This window comes from Salvia hispanica, chromosome 3 (assembly GCF_023119035.1).
Source record: "Salvia hispanica cultivar TCC Black 2014 chromosome 3, UniMelb_Shisp_WGS_1.0, whole genome shotgun sequence".
Taxonomy (NCBI): domain Eukaryota; kingdom Viridiplantae; phylum Streptophyta; class Magnoliopsida; order Lamiales; family Lamiaceae; genus Salvia; species Salvia hispanica.
In genome coordinates, this window is record NC_062967.1 from 20,007,815 (window position 1) to 20,029,413 (window position 21,599).

The window sequence follows — 21,599 nt, forward strand, 5'->3', positions numbered from 1 at the left end:
AAGTAAGAGGACTGAGAAGAATGCTACTTAAAATAATGTTAGTGGATAGTGTAGACCATATTATTAATAGTATTTAATGGTATATCCTAACGATATAATTTGTAAAAAAATTTAAATTTTAACCTTCAGTTGCGTAATTATCGCATATTGTAGAGAATATCGTTCATTGCTCTTTATTTTAGTTTGTGTACCAATTCTCGACTCATGGAAATCTCATTTAGCAATATTTAGAAAAAGCAGGGGCTTTTTTGACAATATTTGTGTATTTATACCCCGAAACCCTCCTCCTCAGCTTCCACACTATCGGTAGGGTTTAGCGACTACGAAACCTTCGCTCTGCGAAAATGGCAACGAGATTCCTCGCTCGCTCCCTGCTCACCACCAAGCCGCCTCTCTCATCGGCTCTCTCCCACTCCTGCACCTCCGTCTCCGCCGTTCTGCCGAATTCCTCTTCATTTCTCTTCCGTCTCCGCCCTATCGCCGCCGCGGCTTCCGCCTCCTATTTCCGCCGCCTGCTTCCGTCGATTTCCACCAGAGCGTTCTCCACTCGCCAGACTGCGTCGTCACTGAATGATCCGAACCCTAACTGGTCGAATCGCCCCCCGAAGGAGACCATTCTGCTCGACGGCTGTGATTTCGAGCACTGGCTCGTGGTTTTGGAGAAGCCAGAGGGCGATCCGACTAGAGATGAAATCATCGATAGCTACATTAAGACGCTTGCTATGGTGGTTGGCAGGTTTGACGATTTTAGATTTATTTATTATGTATGTTGATATTTTTTGGTGGTGTTTATTGAATTGCTAGAGATATGATGTGTATATCGTTTGACAATTTTAGACTTATTAATCATCTGTGTTTTTTTTTGTGATGTTCATTGAATTGCTAGAGATACGATGTGTATATCTAGGGTTCTGTTTTGTATTTTAATGATGAATGGTGCCTTGCTGGTTATGTTGTAAACGTTATGATAATTGGATGTTTCTGAATATGATGAAGGTGGTATTGAATGCTGGAAATGCTGAGCCCAGTGGTTATTTTGCATCATTTTTTAATACTAATTAGCTTTAGGGGGTAAAAACTTCTTTTCAATTTTGATTTATTAGAGTGACTGCGCATTAGTTTTGACGTGCCCTGCTTAGAAGTTAGAACTATGCCATAGATGAATATACTTTTGTTACATTCTATGCGATGTCTTGTTAACATTTGAAATTTCAGTGAGGAAGAAGCAAGGATGAAAATATATTCGGTTTCTACAAGGCATTACTTTGCATTTGGAGCACTTGTCTCTGAAGAACTCTCTTACAAGCTAAAAGGTAAAGGTTTTACTCATTGGTACTTTGTTTGGAATTAATATTTATGGGATCTATTAATCTAGATTTAACAACCTATTGTCTTTAGAGCTGCCAAAGGTTCGGTGGGTGCTGCCTGATTCATACTTGGATGTTAAAAACAAGGACTACGGAGGTATAGAATTTCTTGTCATATCTATTTCACTAAGTATTTCGTTCGCATTCATATGCTTCCATTATTAAAGTATAACAGTTTCTTTCACCTTTCATCTTGTAATGCAGGTGAACCATTTATCAATGGGCAGGCTGTTCCATATGACCCCAAGTATCATGAGGAATGGGTGAGGAACAATGCCCGGGCAAATGAGAGGAACAGGCGCAATGATAGGCCTCGCAACTTTGACAGATCTAGAAACTTCGAGCGAAGAAGAGAATTACAAGGCCCGAACCCTGGAGGCCCAGGTGGAAACTACAATGGAGGTCCACCACCAGCCAATCCCAGTCCCAATATGGGTGGACAGCTTAACAATGGGGGTGGTGGGCCTGTGCCTAACAACACTGGAAACTATCAGAGACCACCACCGAACAATCCATCAAACTTCCAGCAGGGCCCTGGCCCAAACAGTGGAGGTCCCCCTTACCAACCTGGCCCCGGACCAAATCACGGTGGTGGCTTCCCTGCAGGAGGGCCTGGACTGAGTCCCGGTGGATTTCCTTCGGGACAAAATCAGAATCCATATGCTAATGCAGGTGGTGGAAGCCCCTACCAGAACCAGAACTACCCGGGACCAAACTCTGGCAATTTCGGCTCCAACCCAGGATATGGTCCTGGCCCAAGTCAACACAACTTTGCTCCTAACCCGGGATCTGGTCCGGGGCAATATCAGAATGCTTATGGTCCAAATGCCGGAAACCCTTCACAAGGCCAGAACATCCCAGGAAGAGATTTCCCTCCCTCTTCAAACTACTGAGACATGTATATCGAGATGAACTAAGTGTCCTAACCTTGTGTGGTTCTCTTGTTTCTTGAGAATTCTGCTTCTGCTGCACTGGTTTATTATGCTCTTAGTTTTATTAAAATATGTGAAAAATGCTTAGCTTTTCAAGTCATGTTTCTATGAACTATTATCCACAGAACCTTGCCCCTCTTCTCTATTGTTTAATTTATTATCTAAATTTAGGAATAATTTCTTTTTGCTCTGGCATCTTGGTTATTGATATGAATTAGTTTGTGGTATACTTATGTTTCGATGAATTGATTGTTTTATGTTATTGCGATTCTCTAGAATAATCTCAATCTGTGTTATCCGAGGAGTTCCTTGAAACTGACTCGAAAAAAAATCAATTTTTATAATTTGAAATTAACAAAATAGATAATGAACTGTTTTACTTTGATTAGTTAAGTTTTATCTTGTATTTTTGTTTTACACTACATATTAAATTTTTAGATTGAATTATCTTTTCCCTCAATTTTTGCATGAATTGAAAATAGAGATTAAGACTCCACAATCCCCAACCTTTTTCTAGCTCGAAATTACTCCCTCCATTCCAAGGAAGAAGCATTTTTCTTTGGATAAAGGAGTTTTTGTATCAGTAATGTGTGATGTCTTCAGTGGAACAAGAGACTAGGGGTGTCGAAATGAGTATCCACGGGTATCCAAACCCGATTTTGCGAGTACCCGCATCCGAAAACTTCAATATTATACTTAGGGGTGGGTAGGTACGGTATACCTTACCGAAATCATCATACCGTATACCTTATCGTAAATACGGTATGCGTAAAAGTCATACCTTTACCTTACCAAAGTTTTCGGCATACCAAACTTCGGTATACCTTATTTTCGATATAACGAATTTTCATACCGATACCGTACCTCATTTTCGATATACCGTACTGAAGTTCAAAAGTATACCTTACTTTTGCGGTATACCTCACTTTCAACATCAATTAAAATAGAAAATTAGAGTTTTTAAAATATTATTTATATTTTATAATTTTAAAAATAAATTAAATATAATTTATTCATAATTATATTTATATTTCACAATAGATTTTATAATTTAAAAATATATAAAATATATTTTATATATAATTGTGTTTATATTTTTGTGGTATATACCTTAATTTACGGTATATACCGAATTTCGGTATGCAGCGGTATACCGCGATATTTGAAAATTCATACCGTTACCTTACCGGAATTTTTCGGTAAGGTATCATACCGTACCGTAAGTCACGGTATACCGAAAATTCGGTATTTTCGGTATTTTTTCGGTACGATAAGGCCGGTATTTCGATATTTCGGTATTTTTCCCCAGCCCTAATTATACTACCTAATCCCGACCCGTATAGTTAAACGGGTAATTCCATACCCGCATCGGGTATCCCAAACCCGCAGTTGTGGACATAATTTGAATTGTGTATTATATTATTCAATGGTATTATGCTTTTAGTTTTCGCTTATCATCAATGCTAGTCATCTAATACAATAATTTTATGTACATGTTTGAAATTCTAAAATGAATTTTGGGATTGTTGCTAGTTGCTACACTACAAATTTTAGATTTGTATTTTTTTTACTTTGTTGTATTTGCATAGTTTCCAACTATTAACTATATGGTGATTCCTCATCTCTTAAATATACTATGACTACATATGAAATATAATGCAAATCTAAATTTCAAATAAGCAAATATGATAGAAACATCAAGCATGTCTAAAATTAAATCACCAATCAGAAGTTTAATCTAAAATAAAAAATAATTCACTTTCATCAAAAGTTTAAATATAAATAACTTTAAAGAAAAGTCTAAATATTTTAAATCTCTATTATAAAGCCACTACGTTAACCTAATAAAAGTTTCACTTTCACCAATCTTGCAATCCTTCATTTGGCAGCGGATAATAATTGGAAATAAAGTGTATCATTGGGGAGTATATATAGATTTGAAACTAACTAAAACAAAATATTTGAAAATTCTAATCCTAAAAATAACGGGTATTATCGGGTTTGACGGGTATACCCGCGCGGGTAGCGGGTATACCCATACCCGCAAAAATTTAAAACAAACTACCCGATCCCGCCCCGTTTCCCATTATCATCGGGTAGCGGGTACCTGTTACCCGACGGGTAGCAGGTCGGGTTAAGGGTTTCCCGATACCCGCTACCCGTTTCGACACCCCTACAATAGAGAGTACTATTTACGTGGTATTTTAACTCTATTTTTTCTGTTCATTTTTAATAATCATACTCCTTCCGTCCCAAGAAAGATGACCCCTTCCTTGGGCGGTACGAGAATTTATGCAACTTTATTTTGTGTGTGAAGTGGAGAGAGTAAAAAGAAAAAGATAATCAAGTAAAGACAAAGATGTTTCCATTTTTAGTAATGGATTATCTTGGTTGGGACAAACTAAAAAAAAAAATGAGTCATCTTTAATGGGACGGAGGGAGAGTATTATATGTACTCTTCAACTTACTAACTACTTTTTAGATGCCCCACCATGAGTAAGTCATTACTGTTTATAGTAACAAATACCATCTATATCTGCCATTAAACATCACACTTTGATCCGACACAAGTTTTAAAAAATACTCCCTCCATCCCACAAATATTGTCTCATTTTTCCATTTCCGTCCGTCCTACAAAATTTGTCTCATTTCACTTTTACCATTTTTGGTAGTGGCCCCATATTCCACTAACTCATTCCTACTCACATTTTATTATAAAACTAATATATAAAAGTAGGACTCATGTTCTACTAACTTTTTCAACTTACTTTACATTACATTTCTTAAAACTCGTGTCCGGTTAAATAGAGACAATCTTTATGGGACGGAGGGAGTATAGTATAATATAAAGTGGATTGAAAAAGTTAATGAATCTTACTTTATATACTAGTTTTATAATAATACTTCATATGAGTAGAATGAGTTAGTGGAATGTGAGATCCATTACCAAAAGTAGTACTCCTTCTGTCTCACTCGAGATTTTCAACTTTCCTTTTTAGTTTATTCCACTCAAGACGTCCACTTTCTATATTTGAAATAAATTTCTCTCATTTCTCTACTCATTAACATATTCAACTATTTTTTTTCTTTGTGCTTACTCCACCTAACAACTTCACCTAAAATCACGTGTCACTTAAGAATGTGGACATCTTGAGTGAAATGGAAGGAACAGTAAAAAAATAAGTGTGGCAAGTATTGGTGGACAAACCAAAAATAGTGACAACCGACAAATAATGGCGGGCAGATGGAGTAATACATTTCATCTTTCTTACTCCCTTCTTCCCACTTAAGATGACCACATTCTTGAGTAGTACGGAATTATAGGTGGAATAGTTGTTTGTGATAAAGTAGAGTGGAAAAAGTAATTGAATATTTTAATGAGGATAGAGGAGAGAGTGAAAGATTTAATTCCAATATAAAAAGTAGACATCTTGAAAGGGACAAACTAAAAGGAAAAGGTGGACATCTTGATGGGACGGATGGAGTACTTTATTCTCCCACCTAATTTTATTCCTTCACTCATGTACTTTTTTCTCCCAAACTTTTACTCTTTCTTCATTTAACTCTTTAAATTTTATTTCCCCCGTCCCACAATAAGAATCACACTTTGTCATTTTGATCCATCCCATAATAAGAGTCACACTTTGTCATTTTGGTACGTCCCACAATAAAAGTCACATTTCAATTTTACTATAAATAGTAAGTAGGCCTTACATTCCACTAACTCACTTCACTCACATTTTATTATAAAACTAATATAAAAAAGTGAGTCACATATTCCATAAGCTTTTCCAACCCACTATTATTTATATTTCTTAAAACCCGTCCCACAATAAGAATGACTTTTATTGTGGGACGGAGGGTACTATTCCTTAAATCCTGTGCCGCAAAAAGTGTCTTGCATAAGGCGGGATGGATTGTTAGGTTGAGATTATTTAGCTAAATTGAGAAATGAGATGCAATATGGGCCACTAATCCACAAGATTAACAAAATGTCAACAAATACCACATTATGTCAACAAGGGGATATAATTGTCTTTTCATTAAATTGTGTTTGAAATCATTTTCTAAAATCTTCTCTAAAACTCTAGCTGCAAATTCTTCAAATCTTCAACATTCAAATCTTCAAATCTTCAACATTCAAATCTTCAAATCTTCAAATCTTCAAATCTTCAACATTCATATCTTCAAATCTTCAAATCTTCAACATTCAAATCTTCAAATCTTCGAATCTTCAAATCTTCAACATTCAAATCTTCAAATCTTCAACTTTCAAATCTTCAAATCTTCAAATTTTCAACATTCAAATCTTCAATAAAATAACACTTATTAAAATGTCAACAACTAAACAATAACACTTATAATTCACATATCAATACCTAGAATATCGAATGTCAACAACTCGTATTAAAATGTCAACAACTAACAAATAACACTTACAATTCACATATCAATACCGAGAATATCGAATGTCAACAACTCGTATGAAAATGTCAACAACTAACAAATAACACTTACAATTCACATATCAATACCGAGAAGATCGAATGTCAACAACTCGTATGAACATGTCAACAACTAACAAATAACACTTACAATTCACATATCAATACCGAGAATATCGAATGTCAACAACTCGTTTTAAAATGTCAACAACTAACAAATAACACTTACTATTCACATATCAATACCGAGAACATCGAATGTCAACAACTCGTATTAAAATGTCAACAACTACAAATAATACTTATAATTCACATATCAATATCGAGAATATCGAATGTCAACAACTCGTATTAAAATGTCAACAACTAAAAAATAACACTTATAATTCATATATCAATACCGAGAATATCGAATGTCAACAACTCGTATTAAAATGTCAACAACTAACAAATAACACTTACAATTCACATATCAATACCGAGAATATCGAATGTCAACAACTCATATTAAAATGTCAACAACTAACAAATTACAATTCACATATCAATACCGAGAATATCGAATGTCAACACTAACAAATAATACTTATAATTCACATATCAATATCGAAAATGTCGAATGTCAACAACTCGTATTAAAATGTCAACAACTAACAAATAACACTTATAATTCACAAATCATACCGAGAATATCGAATGTCAACAACTCATATTAAAATGTCAACTTCTAACAAATAACACTTACAATTCACATATCAATAACGAGAATATCGAATGTCAACAACTCGTATTAAAATGTCAACAACTAAAAAATAACACTTACAATTCATATATCAATACCGAGAATATCGAATGTCAACAACTCATATTAAAATGACAACAACTAACAAATAACACTTATAATTCACATATCAACTGCGATGTCAACAACAAATATTATTCATGTCAACTACGATGTCAACAAGCAAACATTATTCATGTCAACTACGATGTCAACAACAAACTTTATTTATGTCAACTACGATGTCAACAACAAACTTTATTTATGTCAACTATTATGTCAACAATAACATTTTACAAATAATTAATGTCAACAACAAATATTTTCATGTCAATGGCGTATATTATTTATGTCAACAAAATCGTTTTACATATAATTCATGTCAACAACAATGTTTTACAAATAATTTATGTCAACAACATTTTTCATAAAATTTATTTTTTCATTAAAAATAAAAAATTAGTTTTTCCACAATGGCCAGATTAAATAAAAAATAAAATGGTCGTTCTTGGCCATTCTATTTCACTTATCAAGTCCAAACAAATATTCATAAAAAATTCCGTAAAAAATTTCCCAATGAAGCCAAATTGAAGAAATGGACGGATCAAACTCCACAAATCATTGAATTCAAAATTTCACAAGCAGGATAGCATCATATTTTGAAACAAATAAAAATGAAAATCCTGTATTTGAATACATGATAATGGAAAAGCACGAGGACGAAGAAAGCGATGAGTGAATCGAGGCCGCCGACAGCGAGTCCAGGGCCGTAATTGGTGATGACGACCGCGTAATAGCTGACCGCATCAGCATTAGGCTGGCTCGGACCAGAGGACTCAAGCAAAATGTCAATCCTAGAAGTTCTGATTTTGGCCGTCGTCGCCTCCCCACCGCCGCGCACGCGCTGGAGTCCTCCGCGGCATCTGCCTCCACCCCTGCGACGACTCCGACGAGTAGCCGCTCGATCCTACGTGGCAATGCTCGTCCTCCTCCTCGTTGGAGCATCTTGCCGGCGACATTCCGCGGTCGCAATTCTAGCACGATCTCTGCTGCGCTGAAATCATCGAAACAAATACAGCCATCCGACATTTCAAACCTTCTTTAAAACACAAGTGTGCCCACCTTTTGAGGTACACTATCATCCATGTCGACGAAATACTGCCTGAAATCATAACAAAGTGTAAATATGTCCAATACTTGAGACCCATCTGAGAGGTAGAAAAGTATGTTTAACTCACTTAGCAACAGAGCAAGCAGGATTGAAGCGTAGCGGATTGGGATAAGTCTGCCAAACAATTAAAGCACCAATGTCAAGGGTTCACTTCTTTAGTTTCTCTGTACTTCTCTTTTCTCATGTCTCGGTCTCATTCTTCATAGCTTAAAAATTACTAACACATGCTTTTCTCAACAGAAAAAACAAACACACACTACTGTAAAAATGTTACTACAGTTTAAACTTCACAAAGAAGAAAGCATCAAATGATTCTTCATGAATCCCAGCTTAAAACCACCACTTACATCAAACAATGCAGCAACAGAATTAAGTTATACTAGTCCACAAAATCATGAACATTCATAATGCGGGCTCCACCAGCACAAGCCAAATTCTTACGAGATTAAAACACAAAAAAATCATTAAATAGCCATAGCTCTACGCATTAATCCAGCAGTTAATGCATCTTACAAAAATAAAATCACCAGGAACTTACTGCAAACACTTCAACATTCCTCAGCTAAATGTAGCACGCAATTAGCTAATTATCCCCAAACATTTCGCCCTCTAATCGCATAAAATTCAAACCGATTCTCCACAAACTAATTCACAATACTTATTGTACGCAGTGGAATCACACAGCAGCAATCGCAATCGCAATCGCGATCGCGCAACATCGAAAAAAATATAGCCATCCGGCATTTCAAACCTTCTTTAAAACACAAGTGTGCAATGCTCATCCGGCCGCCGGAGTCCTCCGCGGCGTCTGCCTCCACCCCTGCGGCGACTCCGACGAGTAGCTGCTCGATCCTACGTGGCAATGCTCGTCCTCCTCCTCGTTGGAGCATCTTGCCGGCGAGATTCCGCGGTCGCAGTTCTAGCACGATCTCTGTTGCGCTCCGATCGAGCTCTCGTCCACCGAGAACGACCGAATCTGCTTCCTCCGGTGGCCGGGGATCACGCTGGAGAAACGAAACGGCGAAGCCGAGCTGGATTGACCGGAAACCCCTTGATCCAAGCTCGAATTCAAATCGTGTTTGTCAGATTTGACAATGAAAGAAGCATTCCACCCACGCACCTTTCTGATTCTTCCCCTCTCTCTCTAGGATACACTGCCTTCCCCTGCAGCTCACAATTAAGCGATTCAATCGCTCAAATCGAATACCTCACATCGGAATTAGAGATTAGGAGATAAATTAGGGGTTGAGAAGGAGCTTACACGGCGGCGAGGAACAACGATTACGGCAGGAGTGAGGACTTCGTTGTCGTACAAATCGCCGGCGACGTAGAGATCGCGGTCCTTGGAGCAGCTGTACCGGAGGAGAGCGGCTTGGCGCGCAGATTTGAAGCACTGAGTGAAGGGGAGGTCGGCGGAAAGGGGGTGGAGAAATTCTTCTTTTCCGCCATTATTTGGGTTGGGATTCTTCCCTGATCTCATGATTCGTAGAATGAGATTGCCAATTTTTATGGAAATTACCATTATGTCCTTTTGTAATTAATTAATCTAAAATGTTTTTTATGTGGCAAAATCTGGACCACTCATTTAATAAAAATGAGTGGCTGATATTGCATCTCATTTCTCAATTAGCATAAAAAATCTCAATTGATCACAACCCTATTCTTCTAGGGCATGCTTGGTACGATGGAATGGAATGGAGGTTCGAATGGAATGAATGAAATGTGGATTTCCTTGGATTTCCTTTGCATTTTTATCCATTTACTCATTCATTCCATCACACCAAACAAATGAATAGAATGGAAGTAGGAATCACATTTCATTCCACCATTCCATTCCATCATACCAAGAAGCTTCCTAGTCCTTAGTTCTTGACAAACTTGGGTGCACGTCAAAAACAATCGATTGGAATATGTCAGAAAACTCGAGTTTGATTGTACTGCATGGAAACGCTGCATCTCTAGAATGTGTACGGATGCAAGTTAAACGCGTTTGAGCTTAGGATTACTTTTGAATGGATGTAGTAACAATGTGATTGATTCTTCATTAAATCACCACATAATCCCCAACCATTGGAAAATTAATTTATTTTTTTGTTCCTAGTTTTTCTATCAAGTGTTAAGTCCATATAGACTTGATATTTTTCGTTATTAATTTAATGCAATTTTGAGAAAAAGAAGACAAATGATGGAGACTGCGGGGTACAACTTTGTGGCGAAGAGCTTCGATGCTCATGAGGCAAGCGACATCCGACAACACCAGACAAACGGTGTTGGCTACGACTCTACAGGAGGTGTCGCAAGACAACAAGGCAATGACAGCGACGGCACACATCAAAGGCGATGGATACATACATGGTTAAGAATGATTAAGTTATAAAATCTGCAGAGCTAAAATCGAAGGTTAATCGAATAATGCTTAATAGTATATCACTGTGGAGGTTGTTAAGTACCTACTATTCAAATAAATACATTTAAAATTATAATAGATGAACCAAGTCTTGCTTGTCAAGCAGCAGCAGTTCTGCTCTTCTCTTCTTTGCAATGCGAATCTGATCCGCAAGTGAAATATCCTTCTGCAAGTGCTTCCCCTCTGCAAGGTCAAGGTCGAATTTCTCCCATCTTCGTTCATGCTGGCTGCTTACTCGAGAGATAATCGATTTCTTTCTCTGAATCTGTTTACAAACAAATAATGACACACGATCAAGGGGGTTTTGGTTACCGATTCACACAAAAATGGTGGACTAGAGAACATAATTTATTATGAACATTTACACGCTATAAATCCCAAGTTTGATTTCTAGTTACTAAACTACTCATACTCGTATGAACAAACATGCGTACTTGGGGCAAGACAATTTAGATTTGTAAGACGGTTCCATATCTTTATTGGTTAGATTAGAAGGAAAAACAGATAATAACATATCGTGTAAGTCAATTGTTTTACCTTCATTAGTCTCTCCTTCAGTTTTTCCCCCTGAAATTCAACCATTTTATCTTTCTCTTCTTTTGACCATTTGTTCCTCTTTCTAGTAGCTTCTTGTCTAACCTCAGCTTTTTCTTCCCGCTCCCTTTTCTTTTGAGCCAACCTTGCCGTCTTTAATGCTGCTTTCACTTTTGCTGCTCTATCTTTCCGTACACGCGCCAGCTCTTTCCTCTTTGCTTCCTCTGCTTTCTCGAGGGCGGCTACTTGTTTAAATTTTTCATAACCATCCCATTCCAGTTCTTGCTGATCGGCCCCTCCTTCCTTAGCAGCTAATGCAATACTCTCACGCCACGATTGCAAGAACTTCTCTCTTGACCTCTTCGATCTTAGGCGCCTTCCCCACAGCTTTGTGAGAGATGCACGTATCTTTACTTTCGTCTGATTACTGTACAAGTTTAAGATAGAAAAAACCAGTTTCAAAAACCAAACAGGGTAATGTTTAAAGCAACAGTGACCTCATAGTTGAACAACCAAGACACAAAAACATTAGAAACATTATTGTCAAAAATTATGGATTTCTGATCAGCAAAAATTTTCTATGATGAAGATGCATGATACAGATCGATCTTTCAGTTGGAAGAGATATAATCTTGAAGATATGATGCAGTAAATTAGGAGTGTTAGTTTTAATTGTTTATCATTATTAATTAGTTATTTTCTATATCTTTTAGTTATTTAAATAGTTAGAGTTGTTTTTAGTTGAGAAAATTACTCCATCAGTAGTCTATTTAATAGGATTGTTTAAAGAGATAGGTATCAGATTTTGGTAGATCAGTTTCGGGACGGCAGTAGCCGTAGGCCTCAGTCTATTTAATAGGATTGTTTAAAGAGATAGGTATCAGATTTTGGTAGATCAGTTTCGGGACGGCAGTAGCCGTAGGCCTCTGCGGAGGATTTATATTTCAGTTCTTGTTCTTACTTTCCATTCAATAAAAGTGTCGAGAGATTCCTCTTTTTCATTTTCTTGTTTGCAACCCAATTGAGTGAGTTATTATTCAAGCACCTCTCGTGCTTGTCTCTTTGAGGGAAGCCTTTACTCCTATCAATTGGTGCGGTGAACGATGGTCTATTATTGGACAGAAGCCACACTTTTTGTGGTTATTATTTCCACGTTCACCGCACCAATTGATAGGAGTAAAGGCTTCCCTCAAAGAGACAAGCACGAGAGGTGCTTGAATAATAACTCACTCAATTGGGTTGCAAACAAGTAAATGAAAAAGAGGAATCTCTCGACACTTTTATTGAATGGAAAGTAAGAACAAGAACTGAAATATAAATCCTCCGCAGACGCCTACGGCTACTGCCGTCCCGAAACTGATCTACCAAAATCTGATACCTATCTCTTTAAACAATCCTATTAAATAGACTACTGATGGAGTAATTTTCTCAACTAAAAACAACTCTAATTATTTAAATAACTAAAAGATATAGAAAATAACTAATTAATAATGATAAACAATTAAAACTAACACTCCTAATTTACTGCATCATATCTTCAAGATTATATCTCTTCCAACTGAAAGATCGATCTGTATCAATGTATGCACCCAAAGCAAATTATCTCATGATATCAATTTCTTCTAGTAATGATGAATTGAAGAAGTGAGGAATGACCTGAGAACTCGAGGAGCTTCAGACATCTTCTTTCTAATCTGTAGAAAAATCAAGCACATCAAAGAGAAGAAGATATGCTAATCCATGAAGCAAACCTAACAATGAAAGGAAGTGGAGCAGCAACCTATCTATTTCAGAAGTGTAATACGAATAGATAAACTTCAAATTGCAGGAGCATACTTATTAACATAATTAAAAGGAATTCTCCAAACTCGTTCGTTTCATAAAGCAAGAACACATTGTAATCCAAATTGACTGATTCTTACACGACTTCACCTTGGGGTCTTTCAAGGCTTCTTTTGTATTACGACTGATTCTCTCTCGAGTTTCTGCATGATCCCACTGCAGCAATTAGACCTCATAACATCTAAAAAAATACACTTCCATTAGGATGAACTTCTCAAAACAGTTACCTTCACTGTGTTTTCGCCCTTTATTCCACGGAATTCTCCCTTTGTTTCCATGATCACTCTTATCCGTCTGTGTCTCCTTGTCATCCTCGCAATCAACATTTGTAAGAAAGTTTGGAGTAGCATTGGCCTCTTCCGGCGGATCAGATTTTATATCCCTTAGATCAGGGTTCTTTCTAACTGCTCTACATGAAACTGAAAGGGCAATGCTGGAAAAAGGAGATGCAGTCTTAACAAGGGATGCACTAAACTCTGAAGTTCTTGCTAGCCCAATCACATAGCCTGAATTAGGGAGAACAAATCGGGGTGTGCGAAATCGAGACACAGAGAGCTTCCTGTCAAGAATCCATCATATACTTGAAATTCAAGAACCATTTTTTCACACAATCACAAATAACAAAACAAATCATAATCATGAAAATTTCAATTTTGCTCATAACCTAGTTTTAGGAAGAAAATGAAGTATGAACCTTTTATTTCAAAAAGCCCAGTTTTACACAGCCAATTTTAGGAAGAAGTTAATCAATTAAACCTTCCTGCACAATCTTATCATATCTCAATTTAAAGCGAGCAGCATAGTAAGGAACAAATATACATAGCTCCGTTTTACATGAACAAAATAGAAAAGATCTCATCCTGAATCAAGAGGAAGGAAGAATAGCAGCGAGATATATAAATATGGATTCCAGTTTTAAAAGAAAAAGTATGAAAGATGCGCTTACAGTGGAGTGTTGAACATTGCAAAAGTCTCAAGATTCAATACATCTCTTCTCTTGATGAGCGCATTTCATTTGCGCCACACGCTCTCACCATACTACTATTTTTTTTCTCATTAGTTATTATTTTTATTATTTTATTTGCTGTGGCCTGTGAGTATAAGGGCATCCAAATCCTGCCCTAGGCATCAAGTCCTCTATGTGTCATTATTCCTGGTCACAATTCTCACAAATGATCTTATCTTAGGCCCTATTCATGCCACAAATTAAATTACACAATACACAACTTCAAATTATTACTCTTAAAATTGAAAACGTTTTATATTTCAAAAAAATTCATTGTTTATTCGTAAATTATAAATTACAAACCCAAGAACTTAATAAAAATTGCTAAGTCCTGAATATTCAAAAAGTTACAGTTTCTAAATAATTAAAGAAAAAAAAAATTTATCAATAAAGAAAATATGTAAAATAAATGAAAATATTGTGGATTTAAAAAGGCAAAAACATATAAATAAAAATCATTTTACTATAAAAAAAATTGAGTTGAGGTCTGATTCGTGTGCTCGCAACGATAAGCGCAGTCTAGACCACACCTCCACCACCTCCAACGCTTGCAGGCCCTAGTTGAATTCTAGGTGCGGTTCGGCCCCAAATTTTTGGTAGCGCTGTGGATGCCCTAAAAAGTGTTGTTTATCGATATATAACGATATTTCCTCCACCTTAAATAGTTGAAGCGAGTCTTTTGAATACGAAAATGAAGAAATTGATGTTGAAAGATTAAAGTGAAGAGAACAAATTTTTATGTTAAAAAAACTAACAACCTTGAAATATTATGAAAAAAATATGACTTAATTATCACAAAGATGGGCTCGGTACACTTGTGATCAAACAAAAAAGAAGTCATTATGTTGCAATTGCTCATGAAAAACTCACATTAGAAAATTAAAATACTTCATCTGTCACATAAAAATATGTACATTTGAAATGACTCAAGAATTAATGCACAACTGTAAGAGAGAGAAAGACAAGAGTAGTTAAAGTAGTGTTAGTGGATAGTGAAACCCACATTATTTAGTGTGTAATGAGTTGTAATGGTGGGTCATAGTAGTATACGTTATAAATAAATTGACTTATATGAGTTAATGACAACTTTCCATAAATAAAAATGCATATATTTTTATTGGACAAACGGAAATGAAAAGTGCACATATTTATATAGGACGAATGGAATAATATCACAAAAACGTAGTCTAGTGGTGCTATTATACAAATTTTTGAAGTATCATGTAATTTAAATTAATGAAAATTAAAAAATAATTCTTCCAATAACCAAATAATTTTATTTCGGAAGTCCACGATTTACAGTTTTATTTACCTTTTTCTACTCTAAGTAAATGGACTCGATCATTCACCTAAATCATTATACTCACGTTCTATTATAAAACTAATATATATAAAAATAAGTTACATATTTGCTCATTTTTTTTACATGTGAAATCAGTGGATTCATTTTCCTCGCCGTCAAGGGGATCATCTCCAAAATTCTCAATGGATGACATCATGACTCACTGTTCGAGGGAAGTGCTTTGACAAGTGTATCACCAAACCAGGCAGTAACTTGAGTGGGAGTGACAGCAGTTGCATAGATCGATCATTGGCAAAGCCTTGTTCAACCAACGCTGAACTAAAGCCATTGCAGAGTCGAAGGATGACTGTTTTTCGAATTGTGCTCCTATATGTCTTTGTATTTCTTCATCTCAAGGTTGTATCCACAGGTCTTTTTGGATTTTAGTAACAATGCACCTCAGCATAAGCGGTACAATTGTTATGCTATCTAGATCTGAAATGATACTTATCCAAATAATCTTTATGGTTATTCTTCGGTTATGCTAAAAAAAATACTAGGACTATAAATGGCAGATCTGAGGTAAAACTAATACAGTAAAGACTTTCCAAAATAAAAATCTCACTTATGAAATATATTTATGAAAAAATTAAGATGGCCAATCTCTTCTTGTCTCTCACCGAACCGAATCAAGCCATTCCGCTTGTTCTTGCATTTGAACTTGTACTTCGTTCTGACTGAGGATGGTTTTGTGTAGATTTTTTTTTAATTAAAAAAAGTGGTTCTAAATATATGGTCGTTTTATAATTTTGATTCAGAATAATATCTTTTGAACTTTCATATCCCTGACAAAGGATTGTGTTAGGTTTTATCAAACACTTGATTGTATAAAAAGCAAACAAATCTAAGTTTTCTGCATAGTAGACTGATCGTGGAGCAAGTCACCACAATTGGTGATGCAGTTGACTCTTTCCAAAAGTAAAACAATATTCCCTCCATCCCATAGAAATATGTGTACTTCCATTTTCGTTCATCCCAAAAAAATATGGGCATCTCCATTTATGGAAAGTTATCCCAATTTACTACCCATATATATTATTTTACCATTTTTAGAAGTTCCAAATTAATTGAGTCATTTCTATATTTGGTAAAAAAGTAACCTTCGCTCTTACTTTATTCTCTATATCTCTCTTACTTTATTCACCATCCACTTAACACACTATTCTTGAACTTCGTGCCGAAAAGAAATGTCTCTATTAACAAGGAACGGAGGGAGTACAACTTATACCACCATCAAAGCACTAATAATAATGTGAGTCTCACTATCCACTAACACTATTTTAACTACCATTCTCCTTTTCTCTCTTACTTTACCAATTTTGTCTTAATTGTCGTGTCAAATCATATTCCCATATTTTTATGGGACGGAGTGAGTATTTCATAACCTTGGCTACATAATCGTGAAAAGTTGTAGTGTTAGTCTGCAAGTTTCCTTACCTTCGGAAACTAACAATAGTACTCCCTCCGTCCCAAGGAAGATGACCCATTCCTTGGGTGGCACGGGATTTTATGCAGTTATATTTTGTGTGGTAAGAGGAGAGAGTAAAGTAAGAGATGGGGAATAAAGTAGAGATAAAAGTGTTTCCATTTTAAGTAATGAGTCATCTTAATTGGGACAAATCAAAAAGAAAAGTGGATCATCTTCAATGGGACGAAGGGGGGTATGATTTAACAATAAATGGATCTAAATTATCTAATACTGAAATAAGTCTTTCATAACTATTCAATGAAATAGGTCACATACCTCGCTCTCCCCTCCCCCAAAAGCTGGTCAAAAATCTTAGCTTTTCTCTGGAGATGAAATCATTTCCAGTCTAGTCATTTCTTGTTTAATAAGTTTTGCCCAGAAAAAGAATCTCGCGTAATTTAAGAATATGAACATTTTGAATCGGACGAAGGGAGTAGTTTTTAAAACATTTCTTGGCTGGTGGATTGATGTGATAATTTCTTGCAAAGTAGTCATAAATATAGGTGTGTTAGTCGACACAGCGATAGAGTGAGTAATTATTAAGACCAATGGTCTCAAGTTTGAATCCACTAAGATGCAACCTTTAAATTTATACTCATTTTGTCTCACTTTAAGTGAACCATTTTTTTTTGGTACGTCCCACTCTAAATGACATGTTTCTAAAATTAGAAATATTACTCTCTACTTTTTCCTTCTCTCTTAATTTATTCGGTCTACTTAACTTATAAAACAACACTACATAAAATCTCGTGTCATAATATAAATGCTCCACCTAGAGTGGGACAAGAGAGTACCATTCATTTGCTTGTCAAAAAAATTGACAAAGTATTAACAAAATGACCCCGCCTCTAAATTTATGTTGTTTTCCTAAAAAATACATTACCAAAATGCTCACAAAAGTGTTATTCTATATAGATCAAATTTACGGAATTTAGCAAATAATCATCAATATAGTATGAACTTAAATGTGCTCGTTTTATTGCCTGAGTTATAGTTTGGATAATTGAGTTATCCAGTTAAATATTATGTGCTCTTTGCCTCTTTCCATAAACCAGTTTTTTGAATGCTCGTTTCAAGGAACCAGTGACTTGAATTGACACCATGTCCTTGTAAAAAGCTCGCGCACATAATCTCTGAAAAAAATAATCCAGAAGAATTGGTTCAGAACCAAGAATACACTCCCCTTATTGCTACAATGTCACCTTGCAAAGGAAGCCAGACTCCACTCATGTGGCTTGAAAAACCAGTAGATAATACAACATGGCCAAAATTGAGTCAGTATTAGTACGGCTTTCTCAATTGTCATGGACGAAAGCAATGCCCTTCTCAATCGAACTCTTTAACTCAGGCTTTAAAGCTTCCAGTCCCTGTTTCTCAAAATCAGTCATATGACCCAGACCCAAAACTTCCTCCACGCCATTCTTCCCAAGTCTCACCTGTCGATGCCATTGTACGAGATATTGTCAGCAAAACATATGCTTCTTGGAAGACTGTAAAGCAGGCACAAAGTGCGAACTGGAGAAATAGCAGGATTATGTGTTCCCAAAAAAATACGCGCATTGCATTAGGCTACATAATCTGTCTGATGCGGTAAGAATATGGCAAGATTATCCTAGATATAATTTTGATGAAAAAATAATTAACACACCTTTGATGCAAAGAAAGGTAGCTCTGTGACAGTTGATTGGACAAATGAACATTCCACCACATCAGGGACTCCATTAAGTCCTTTTAAGCAAGCATCCGCAAATATAGCACCAGCATACCTGATAATTCATTGCATAGAGAAACCAAGATAATACAATCAACTTTGTATCATAAATAGAACATGACCTAGTTGCAGATTGTTTTGATTAGGGCTATTTCTACTAAGGGCAAATTGCCAGAAAAACCATTAAAATTGGTCAAATTCTGGTCAATCTCACAACTTAAAAAAATACTACTACCACCATAACTTTAACAATTATCAATTGTCCCATTGATTTAGATTCGAGGAAAAATCATGTAAGTTTTCAAAGCTTAAATACTTTAGTTTGATCTTATATTCTAAGCATATTTTCCATACTTAAAACTCAATGGCTTTTTAGACCAACATACAAATTTACTAACAAAATCATGGATTTCAGCTTACACGTCATACACAATTTCCTCCAAATACAAATAAGTAGGACAATGAGAAAAATGTCAAAGTTATGATATAATCTGATATTTTAGAATGACTAGAATTTGACCAAACTAAGTGAATTTTTCCAGCAATTTGCTCTTCTACTAACCACACTAAGTCAAATACACAAACTTAGTCTTCCAAAATATAAGAAAATAGTTAATGTAAAAAAAGTGGGTTCTGTCACTTACGCCATTGAAAGCGTAGCTGATCCCTTCCCAGCCTTGGCTTCAACAACTTCAGTCCCACCATCTTGTGTTCTTTTAGTAAGAGCTGTAATTTCTTCAGCTGACAGATTTGCTGATGGTGTGGCCTATACAAATGTAGTAAGTTTTAGTCTCAAATATACTACAATTGCATGAATGAAATGGGCAAAAAAGATTTGTGAAAATGCAGTACTTGTGAAAACAAAGGAAGAATAGTAATCCCGGCATGTCCACCAATAACAGGTACATTGACATCTGCAAATATGTATTGCAAAAATATAAATCCAGATGAAATACCTAAGAAAAAGCAATTTACCGGACAGAAAAATAATCATACCAGCAACATTGGCATTGGCCTTGCCAGCGTAGAACGTTTTGGCTCTAACAACATCAAGAGTGGTTACACCAAAGAGTTTCCTCGGATCATATACTCCCTTGATCTTGAAGATTTCAGCAGCAATTGGCACAGTTGAATTCACAGGATTGCTGATCATATTGACCAGAGCCTGTATTTTTGAAAAGGACCACACAAATCAAAACACACAATAATAGCATAGGAAATCAAAATGTTAACAAATGGGAATGCAAAGAGAGAGAGAGATAGGCATGTTACATTGGGGCAATATTTGGAAATTGCCTCACAAAGAGATTTAACAATGCCGGCATTAATCTTGAAGAGGTCGTCGCGGGTCATGCCGGGCTTTCTTGGCACACCAGCTGGAATAATGACCACATCTGAACCCTCCAAAGCTGCCCCTAGCTGATCCTCACCGGCATATCCTTTCACCTTTACATCAGAAAAACAAGATATGATAAAAAAATGGAGAATCAAAATACAGAAAATCCATGGAAGAAGATGACCGTCGACTAAAAGATGGAGAAGAAAAAGGGGAAATTTCATTAATTGACTACAACTTGCAATAAAATGGCTTATATATAGGCTGGAAAAATGCTAATCAAACAAATTAAAAGCTAACTAATTATATTTTCATTTTTCTATTTTAACGGGATAAGAAAGGGAAGAAAGCAATACTATATTAACACTTAAAAGTAATACATTCTCATCATTCGATCATGGTTGGAGAATGAACATGAACATATTCAAATATCTATTTAACACAAACAATATCTACTTAATATGCAAATATTGGTAGGAAATATAGTAGAAAAAAAAGAGAGAGGCTAAGCTAATACAGTAGCTATTAGTAGAGTTGGGAGGAAGACCAAACAAACTCAGATCTAAAACCCCCAAAAGAGAATAAAAATGAAGGATTAAAACCTCAGATCTGGTGTTAATGTGGCTAACGTCAGCGGCAACACCAGGCGTTCCGGCGATATCGTAGAGAGAGAGGTGTGAAACCATTGGATTCAGCTTCATTAGAAGAGATAGCGGCTGTCCAATCCCGCCAGCGGCGCCCAAAATAGCTACCTTCCGTTGCTGCCCCGACGCCGAAGCGAAGCCACGGCTCGACATCCACGACGCTGCCTCTCTCCGTCGCAGAGCAGATCGCAACAAGGCGGCCGTCATTGTTTATGGAGAATGGAGAAGAGAGAGAGAGAAAGAGAAAGAGCGTGTAGTCGATGATTTATGGAGAATTCGAGGTGGCCTTCTCTATGCCATGCTTTCAAGTGTCCGCCCGCCCCACCCTTTTTCTACTCTTTTTTAGGTTCTTTAATTAAAGTTTATAATGCAAACATATATCCACAAATATAAATACTTATTTTAGTCAAAACAAATTCTCATGGATTGAAATATTCGAACAAGTTTTCTTTTTTAAAGATGTGGACTTGGAATTTAGATGGAACTAGAATCACACCCGTGCGATGCACGATCCATTTTATTTTAAGCACACTTGTTTTACATTATTAAATAATTTTATACAATGATGAACAATATTATCATACAAAACATAAAATTATAAATATATATAACA

The 21,599-nt window shown here is 36.0% G+C and overlaps 3 protein-coding genes and 1 long non-coding RNA gene across 4 annotated transcripts; 1 reads left to right on the forward strand and 3 right to left on the reverse strand.

Annotated features, from left to right (window-relative positions):
* Nucleotides 1-281: 281 nt before the first annotated feature.
* Nucleotides 282-2,395, forward strand: LOC125213177 (multiple organellar RNA editing factor 8, chloroplastic/mitochondrial). The gene is made up of 4 exons (XM_048113572.1): nucleotides 282-736; nucleotides 1,216-1,313; nucleotides 1,399-1,464; nucleotides 1,572-2,395. Exons 1-4 carry the CDS (start codon nucleotides 345-347, stop codon nucleotides 2,258-2,260), a joined length of 1,245 nt encoding a protein of 414 aa, XP_047969529.1. The 5' UTR covers nucleotides 282-344; the 3' UTR covers nucleotides 2,261-2,395.
* Nucleotides 2,396-8,112: 5,717 nt separating this feature from the next.
* On the reverse strand, nucleotides 8,113-10,182 carry LOC125213180. Its single transcript, XR_007174882.1, has 4 exons — nucleotides 9,958-10,182; nucleotides 9,448-9,860; nucleotides 8,764-8,810; nucleotides 8,113-8,687 (listed from the first exon to the last, which is right to left on the reverse strand). It is a non-coding gene; the product is annotated as an uncharacterized LOC125213180 (long non-coding RNA).
* Nucleotides 10,183-11,085: 903 nt separating this feature from the next.
* LOC125213178 (stress response protein NST1) lies at nucleotides 11,086-14,531 on the reverse strand. The gene is made up of 6 exons (XM_048113573.1): nucleotides 14,426-14,531; nucleotides 13,707-14,038; nucleotides 13,570-13,622; nucleotides 13,294-13,331; nucleotides 11,641-12,064; nucleotides 11,086-11,368 (listed from the first exon to the last, which is right to left on the reverse strand). The coding sequence occupies exons 1-6, from the start codon at nucleotides 14,440-14,442 to the stop codon at nucleotides 11,174-11,176; spliced, it is 1,059 nt and encodes a 352-aa protein (XP_047969530.1). The 5' UTR covers nucleotides 14,443-14,531; the 3' UTR covers nucleotides 11,086-11,173.
* A 3,871-nt stretch (nucleotides 14,532-18,402) lies between these two features.
* On the reverse strand, nucleotides 18,403-21,283 carry LOC125213179 (malate dehydrogenase, mitochondrial). The gene is made up of 7 exons (XM_048113574.1): nucleotides 20,945-21,283; nucleotides 20,279-20,452; nucleotides 20,003-20,171; nucleotides 19,859-19,920; nucleotides 19,651-19,772; nucleotides 18,944-19,061; nucleotides 18,403-18,731 (listed from the first exon to the last, which is right to left on the reverse strand). The coding sequence occupies exons 1-7, from the start codon at nucleotides 21,191-21,193 to the stop codon at nucleotides 18,591-18,593; spliced, it is 1,035 nt and encodes a 344-aa protein (XP_047969531.1). The 5' UTR covers nucleotides 21,194-21,283; the 3' UTR covers nucleotides 18,403-18,590.
* Between the last annotated feature and the right edge of the window lie 316 nt (nucleotides 21,284-21,599).